Here is a 9,037-nt window from a genome sequence, read left to right as displayed (position 1 = left end):
GGGCTCTGGCCACCCTCCCCTCACATTCGACTTACTGTGCCCGTTTTGGTTTAAAGGCTTTTTTGCACTGCCCTGCTCTTTTACATTCTGACCACTCTTTTGTCCCTTTCTACTTCCCCTGCACCCCATAGCTACTGCTCTCTGTTGTGCTAAAGAAGCAAAAACCAGTATCAGTACACAGGAGGACTTCTTAAATAATAGTATTTACCACAGGTTCAGCCCAGCCTAGCTACTATTCCCATGCCAACATATCAAGCAAACAGCATTGTCTTTTTCCCTCCCAAGTCAAATATCATCCCATACAAATATACTCCTTGCAGGTGTACTTATCAGTGCTTCAGTCCCTAGCTGCTATCCAGCCTGACCTTTGCTCCTGCTCCTGTCTCTCACTGACACACCTCAAATTCTCACTGTGACACACAAACAAAAAATGCCGCAGCAGACCTGGCTCAGGAGCAGTGTGGGCAGCAGGACAAGGGAGGTTATTCTGCCCCTGTGCTCAGCACTACCCAGGCCACACCTTGAGTGCTGTGTCCAGTTCTGGGCCACTCGATTCCAGAGAGATGTTGAGGTGCTGGAGCATGTCCAAAGAAGGGCAATGAAGCTGGTGAGGGGCCTGGAGGTGTTTAAGAGGAGGCTGGATGAGGCACTTAGTGCTGAGGTTTAATTAATTAGAAGGGTTAGGTAATAGGTTGGACTCAATGATCATAGAATCACAGAATCATAGAATCAACCAGATTGGAAGAGACCTCCAAGATCATCCAGCCCAACCTAGCACCCAGCCCTACCCAGTCAACCAGACCATGGCACTAAGTGCCTCAGCCAGGCTTTGCTTGAACACCTCCAGGTATGGTGACTCCACCACCTCCCTGGGCAGCCCATTCCAATGCCAATCACTCTCTCTGCCAGCAACTTCCTCCTAACATCCAGCCTAGACTTCCCCTGGCACAGCTTGAGACTGTGTCCCCTTGTTCTGTTGCTGGTTGCCTGGCAGAAGAGCCCAACCCCACCTGGCTACAGCCTCCCTTCAGGTGGTTGTAGACAGCAATGAGCTCTGCCCTGAGCCTCCTCTGCTGCAGGCTAAATCTAGATCCTAGTGCTCTTTTCCAATCTGCTTAAGTCTGTGATTCTGTGAAAAATCTCCTCAGTGCCAACTCCTAGCAAACTGCATCCTGTGGCTCGGTGCTGACCAAGGCAGCTGACAAATTAACAGGTGACCTGCATTAAAACTTCCCTGAGTCTCAGGACACACTTCTATTTGCAAAAAAAGGACTGAAAACTTCCTAGGAGGAACGTGCCAAGCTGCCCACTTGCAAATGACTGGAAGCTGATTCATCCTGCCCAGAGGGTTCTCCTATCAGCACTCTGCTACTGCTGCTGAAATACGTCGGTTCAGCTGTCTGGCCGCAGCAGCTTAGTGGCCAGCACAGCTATCTAATGCGTGCTTGAGAGAGGAAAAAGCCAGCCAGCTAGTGCTAACCTACAGCTCCTGCCCCCCACCCAGCTACTCCACTTGTTTACGTGCTGCAGTCGCTTGGCTCCGACTGCAGCACAAGGCCAGAGACGGCTGCAAGGAGACTGGCGTACTGAGTATCGCAGAGCTGACACAGGCACTTCCTGAACCCTTCCCTTGAGTGTTTTGATGGTTATTTTTTTTGTTTGTTTTTCCACCATGGCATTAAAAAAATGAGTAAAATACACAGAACACTCCAATGGCAAAGGTAAACAGCAACCCGCAGAGATAACCTTCTTTAGATTCAGAATGTAAACTGAACAACATTTCAGCTCAAGCACTCAAACTCTCAAGAGGTACCAACAAAGAAAAAGATAACAGAACGAAAGGAAACCAAACAAAGGATGATTGCATTCATCTACTGTCGAATCTTCAAGTAGCCAAATGAGATTGGCCTTCAAAACACCATAAAAGCTAATTCAATGCTCTTGAAGAACAAAATGATGGCAAAGTGAGACCTGAAAAGCTTAAGTATTGATAGATCAGACAGAAGGGACAAAGCCAAACACCTGATGAGACCACATCTTCACTTACCTATGGAATAGAAAAGCTTAAGTATTGATAGATCAGACAGAAGGGACAAAGCCAAACACCTGATGAGACCACATCTTCACTTACCTATGGAATAGAAAAGCTTATGTATTGATAGATTAGACAGAAGGGACAAAGCCAAACACCTGATGAGACCACATCTTCACTTACCTATGGAATAGAAAAGCTTAAGTATTGATAGATCGGACAGAAAGGCCAAAGCCAAACACCTGATGAGACCACATCTTCACTTACCTATGGAATAGAAAAGCTTATGTATTGATAGATTAGATAGAAGGGACAAAGCCAAACACCTGATGAGTCCACATCTTCACTTACCCACAGGATAGAAAGGCTTGAGTATTGATACAGATCATCAGAAGAAGCCAGGAGACAAGGTCAGAGATTGTCTGCATCCTTTCCCCAGAAGCTGGGAAGATTCAAGCCTCAACGTCCAACAAGACAGAGTCCCCTGAAAGCATTTGGGCACTGTCTGGACTGTGGCTAGTCCCTGTGAGAGTAATACTAATAATCTGTGAGTAAATGCTTCAATGCCTCTTTGTAAATCTCTATTCCCTTCTGCCATAGAGCAGAAAGAGCTTGGGCCCAGCTACTGAGCAAACAGCATATTTGCTGCCAGCAGCATTTGAGCACAGGAATAGTCTCTTCCAGTTCAATTAATGTTTATCTATTTTGCTGGTTATAGTAGATGTAGATATTATCCATAGAACATTTCCATGACTGTGTAAGAACCAAAATACTATTAAAATTAGTGGTTGGGGGTGGGGAGAGTTCTGAGTAACAACATTAATAAACAATAGTAACTGTGGAAAATATCATCTAGCATCAATTAATTTCCCCTCCCCAACAAAAAGCCATCCAAATCTTCCAAGCTGCCAGCAGAAGTGTTAGGCTTCAAGATACAGCTGATGGGCATTTTCAAGTCCACAAAGAGCTTTATGTTCACAATAATAATGCTCCTCAGGTACTTTTACCTGCCAGTTCCAAAAAGCTGCTTTGCTCAGTTTCTGCCAAAAGCATTATTGGTTTCAAATCTTTGGAAACTTCCCTTGCCAGTACCTCTTCAAGGCAGGGTTATCAGAAGTACTTCAGACAAACATTGCTGGCAGTTGGGTGTCCAAGGCATATACAAAAATATAACAACGTTTCTAATTTGGGTGTGGCTGCTGCTAAGCTTTAGTCGATACATACATGCCAACGAGGTAACTGTGCTAGTGTGAGCCTAGCTGGGATATTTTGGTGAGAAGAATTAGATGCTAGGCTGTGAAAAGGAAACAGTGGTGATGGCTGCTGCACTCAGAGGCTTGCTGAGATGCAGAAGAACAAGAACACAAACAGAGATAACAGAGTCTGTCTCTGAGCTTTTTGGGCTGCACTTCTCTCTCTCTAACCTGCCTGACTAATCCATCTGCTTCCTAACTCCCCTGGCTGACCCTCCAAACTATCTTGAGCATAGGGCAAAATCTGGGGCAAGGTAGAGGGGTAGGGAGAAGGTGGAAGGGTGGTTGGGAGCCCCTCCTGAGTACTCAGGTTTCTGAGAGGGCTGTTGAGTTTCTGTACTACTTTTAAACTTGTCTGTTTCTGTCTGTATTGTAAATACCTGCTTGTCTATTGGGCTAAGCTGTAAATATAAAGCTTCATTCAATTTCCAGATCAACTGAGCTTAGCCTGGGCCATTTTGATAAGTGTGGGGAGGTGGCTAACACCCAGACCAGCACAGTAACATGAAGACACATAGTTCTGGTTTATGTTCTTTGGTTTCATATGTATGTGAAAAGTTTATGAAGTGTCTCACTTACAACTCAGTATTAGCAGCTGTGTGCTCTGCATTAACTCTCAAACAATGCTGACTGCCGTCCCGCGCGGTAAATCACTGCGTGTATATGTCTCACCTAGCACACAGAGAAGGAAATCAAGATGTTCTTCCAGACAGTTTCATATTTATTCAGAAGGCATACATCTCAAGTGGTATTTTTATTAAACTGTTAATGAAACTGATAAAATAAGGGACTTCTTACTGCTTGAACAGTATTAAAAGCAACGTTGGTGATTGGTGTATATTGCAGTCCAGAGGGGCCCCCCTACCATTTAAATCCCATGGTGAAAGTTTCAAATGGTGTCCCCTAAGATCTCATCCACTGTGAAGGAAAACATTGAGGCATCCTGGAGTGTGTCTTGAAAAATACTTTAAAACTTTGAAAAGTTCCTCCTCATTAGAATACACAAATGCAAACCAACCTATCCTACACCCAAAACAATCCAAGGTGTAACAAGCAACACCTGGATGTGAAACTCAGGAAACTCTCAGAGTCATCCAATACACATGATGAAAACCACTGGCAAATCTCAATAGGTGACCATTACTGTAGATTTAGGTTGTCTTTAAGTCTTAAGGTAACAAGAACTACATGCATGCAAATCTTCTTATACCAAACTTCAAAACTGTCAAGAAAAAAAGCCTGGACTCTTTGAACTGTTTTGATTTCTGGTGTCCTGGCTCAAATGACACACCCTTTTCTTCTGATCAGGAATGAAAAAGGTACAGATGAAATGACACACATCAAATGTCATCCAAACAACAACTATGAGAGAATTGTTAACTGAGCTCTGGGGTTAATGTCAAAGGAAGATTCTGTCTACCATCATGTTGAAGAAGACCCAGCAGGAAGACTTCAGTGGATTTTAACACCCAAAGAGCCATTGTTTGAGCCATTGTTTAGACACATTGCTAGTTTAAAACAAAGGATAAAAGGTTCTTTTATTAAACCATTTGATGTTTCAAAAGGGCAGGAATTGCTTTTCTCTGCTTTATGTACAAACATTTCCATCCAACTTCATAAAATGACACATCAAAAAACTTCTATTGGTTATGATCACTACAAATTAAAAGAACAGCATTAAGAAGAGCATTGCAAAAGTGTCTTTGCTAAAAAGAAAGTTTCAGGCTTCGTTTGAATTCTCAACACAGCAAACAAACTTACTGGTAGCAAAGGTGGATAATTTCCTTGCCAGAGCAGAAGCTTTAAAGCAAAACTGCAGTGTGCAACTTCGGTATGATTCTAGAGACTCATTACTGCTGATGCCGCAGGTGGTTTACTGGGGTTTTGGTGGGTTGCTTGTTGGGGTTTTTGTAACAAAACCTCCCCTTTCTGTCAGAATGCTGTTATATGCTTGAATTCTCAACACAGCAAATGAACTTACTGGTAGCAAACGTGGATAATTTCCTTGCCAGAGCAGAAGCTTTAAAGCAAAACTGCAGTGTGCAACTTCAGTACGATTCTAGCGACTCATTAATGCTGATGCTGCAGGTGATTTACTGGGTTTTGGTGGGTTGGTTTGTTGGGATTTTTGTAACAAAACCTCCCCTTTCTGCCAGAACACTGTTGTATGTTTGAATTCTCAACAAGCAAACAAACTTACTGGTAGCAAACGTGGATAATTTCCTTGCCAGAGCAGAAGCTTTACAGCAAAACTGCAGTGTGCAACTTCAGTACGATTCTAGCGACTCACTACTGCCGATGCCGCAGGTGGTTTACTGGGGTTTTGGTGGGTTGGTTTGTTGGGGGTTTTGTAATAAAACCTCTCCTATCTGCCAAAACCCTGTTAGACAGAAGAAAACAGTTGCTACTCTATACTATTGCAAATCTTTCAAGTATAGTAAAAAGCCTCAAGATACAAAAGTTTCAGATCCAATCTGTAAATTGCCGTAAGTAAGTAATAAGGCATCCACTTTACAGCTGTTTAAACAAAAAGAAGGCAACGTTTTCCAAAATACCTATTTTGGATCAGTGTAAACAAAGCTTGCATGTATTGCTCCCACTCATTTGAAAAATGTACACCCACTCTCTCTCCTGTGGATTTGAAATTACTGCCATTGATCCAGATGGAATCTGAAGGTTATAAAACAAGAAGATCCAAGTAGCTTTGAACTTTGTATTTCAAAATACATTTAAACTTTTTCTTTTTATTATTATCCATAGGTGAAAGCTAAAAATATACTCCAAATTTGATGCCATTTCATCAAATTAAGCAGAAACTACTATGAAAATAAACATTCCTCTGGTTTCCTAACAATAAATATAAAGACAGTTATTATAACATACTGCAACACAGGAAATATTACTATATTGACCTTAACGTTCAATCAGTAGTTTTTAAACTCCTTCCTCATTGAGGCTTCAATCTTCTACCTTGTCAGCTGTCCAACAACTTTTAAGAGGGTTTTGTTTTCTTGCTTCAACTGCTCATTTTCATCTTCTATATCATCTAGGTCCTGTGAAGAAAACAAAACCAAAGAGGAAGAAACTGTCAAGTGTTGCAGCTAACACCAGTGGCTCAGCAGCATTCCCTTCCCTCTGCCTGGAATATTTGTATTTTACCCTGGGATCATCCTTGTGAGTTTGAAAGTGTTTAGTCCTGTCCCCTGGTAGCCTAAAAAGTCCCTTCCCAGCTTTTTTGTGTCCCACTTCAGATCCTGAAAGGCCACAATAAGGTCACTTGGGAGCCTCCCCTTCTCCAGACTGAACAGCCCCAGCTCTTGCAGTCTGTCCTCATAGGAGAATTGCTCCAGCCCTCTGAGCATCCTTGTGGAAAAGAGGAAAATGAAAGGCAGAGAAATAAAGAATCAGGATTCTCATGCCTTTTGGCTCAAGTCTGCAAAACTCTACTGTTGCCATGCTGGGTTAAACATAGCATCATAGAATCAACCAGGTTGGAAGAGACTTCCAAGATCATCCAGTCCAACCTAGCACCCAGCCCTGGCCAGTCAACCAGACCATGGCACTGAGTGCCTCATCCAGACTTTGCTTGAACACCCCCAGGGACAGCACCTCCACCACCTCCCAGGGCAGCCCATTCCAATGGGAAATCACATAAAGCATTAGTAAAGATCTTCTCTTTTGTTTGGTTTTTGTTTCAGTGTAGTGGTGTTTGCTATAAGGAGGCTCTCTTTCTATTTCTTTCCAGTGGGGTCATTCCAGCAGTGCATGCTAGAGATACTGTATTGAATTGGTATCATGATTGAGTGAAGTCCAAGTGCACAGCACAATCCCTTTACAAATTTGGAGTTGCAATGCAGGATCAAGAAATTCCAAGCAGAAATTCTTGTCTCTAGAAGTAGTGCTGCTTGAATGACTTCCAGGAAAAGCATTTCACCACTCTGACATAAGTACTGGTGACTTAACATCTAAACATGAAAAGTCCTGATGGATAGTGACTATAAATACAGCTTTATATGTAACTACAGGAAAAACACTTTGGTTTTCTCTCTTGTGCAGTTTGGGCCAATAACTGGCTGGAAAGGATAACACTTGTTCACAGAATCATACAATTGGCTGGAATGGACCTCAAGGATCATCCAGTTCCAACCCCCCTGCCATGGGCACAGACACCTCACACCAGATCAGGTTGCTCAGAGCCACATCCAGCCTGGCCTTAAAAACCTCCAGGGCTGGTACTTCTACCACCTCCCTGGGCTACCTGTTCCAGTGTCTCACCACCCTCATGCTGAAGAACTTCTTTCTATCATCCAGTCTGACTCTCACCACGTTTAGTTTTGCTCCATTCCCCCCCATCCTATCACTACCTGATACTCTAAAAAGTCCCTCCCCAGCTTTCTTGTAGTCCCCTTCAGATACTGGAAGGCCACAATGAGATCTCCTTAAAGCCTTCTCCTCTCCAGACTGAACAGCCCCAACTCTCTCAGCTTGTCTCCACAGCAGAGGAGCTCCAATGCTCTGATCATCCTTGTGGCCCTTCTCTGGACACACTTCAGCACCTCCAGAGCTTGAAATGTCACAGGGGCTCCAGAACTGAGCACAGCACTCCAGGTGGGGTCTCACCAGAGTTGAACAGAGCAGGAGAATCATCTCCCTTGCCCTGCTGGCCACACTTCTCCTGCTGCAGCCCAGGCTCTGCTTGGCCCTTTGTGCTGCAAGTGCACACTGGTGGCTCGTGCTGAACTTGTCACCAAACAGCACTGCCAAGTACCCCTCGTCAGGGCTGCTCTCCAGCCACTCACTGCCCAGCCTGTATCAGTGCTTGGGATTGCCCCAACCCAGATGCAGGACCTTGGCCTTGTTGAACTTCATGAGGTTGGCTTGGGCCCAGCTCTGCAGCCTGTCCAGGTAACTCTGGATGGATCCTTCCCTCCAGTGGTCAGCTGCACCACACAGCTTAGTGTCAGCAAACTTGCTGAGGGTGCACTCAATGCCACTGTGCCACGGCACCAGCGAAGAATTTGAACAAGACTGGTCCCAGGACTGATCCCTGAGGGAGTCCATTTGGACATGGACCCACTGACAACCACTCTTTGGGTGCAGCTGGCAAGTTACCAGCAAAGAGGTATTTTTTTAGTTCAGTATACAGAACAACAAAGTTTGAACTTGCTAACCTAGCCAGCACAGATGCCTTAAAGCTTACCTAAACACCTTCTCTTTAAAATATTTGCAATTTAACTTGAAATAAAATATCAAATGATCCTTGTGGTCCCTTGTGGTTCCTTGCAACCCCAACTGATTCTATGATTCTATGATCTAAATATTCCAGATAGTCTCAAACTAGCACACCAAAGGAGCCTTGGGCTTCAAGAAAGGTCTAGGCTGGATGATAGAAGGAAGTTTTTGCCAGAGAGAATGATTGGCATTGGAATGGGCTGCCCAGGGAGGTGTTGCCATCCCTGAAGGTGTTCAAGAAAAGCCTGTCTGGGGCACTTAGTGTCTGGTTGATTGGATAAGGCTGGGTGCTAGGTTGGACTGGATGAGCTTGGAGGTCTCTTCCAAGCTGGTTGATTCTATGATTCTATTCTAAATGCTTGTGAGATGCACATGTCACAAAAAGAACATTTCAAAGATTGCTACTAGTACGAATTATTGAACATGAGTGTGGTGGCTTGAGTGTTAGCTGCCCCCACCCCTACTTTGCAAATCACTCAGACTAGACTCAGCCAGCTCTGGAAACTGAATGAAGCTTTGT

At 44.0% G+C, this 9,037-nt stretch overlaps 1 protein-coding gene across 3 annotated transcripts in view; it reads right to left on the bottom strand.

Moving 5' to 3' along the window:
- Window positions 1-3,985: 3,985 nt before the first annotated feature.
- Window positions 3,986-9,037, bottom strand: part of PAWR (pro-apoptotic WT1 regulator) — a 69,236-nt gene continuing 64,184 nt past the window's right edge. For 2 of the 3 annotated variants that reach the window (XM_064141969.1, XM_064141968.1), the window contains exon 7: window positions 3,986-6,338. In XM_064141969.1, the coding sequence (XP_063998039.1) occupies window positions 6,252-6,338 (87 nt within the window). In that variant the 3' untranslated portion in view covers window positions 3,986-6,251. The remainder of the gene's footprint in view (window positions 6,339-9,037) is intronic. The other variant, XR_010302038.1, reaches the window with a different exon arrangement.

Source organism: Pogoniulus pusillus, chromosome 4 (genome assembly GCF_015220805.1).
Source record: "Pogoniulus pusillus isolate bPogPus1 chromosome 4, bPogPus1.pri, whole genome shotgun sequence".
Taxonomy (NCBI): domain Eukaryota; kingdom Metazoa; phylum Chordata; class Aves; order Piciformes; family Lybiidae; genus Pogoniulus; species Pogoniulus pusillus.
The sequence above is the reverse complement of the archived record's forward strand: the minus strand, read 5'-3'. Positions and strand labels throughout refer to the sequence as shown.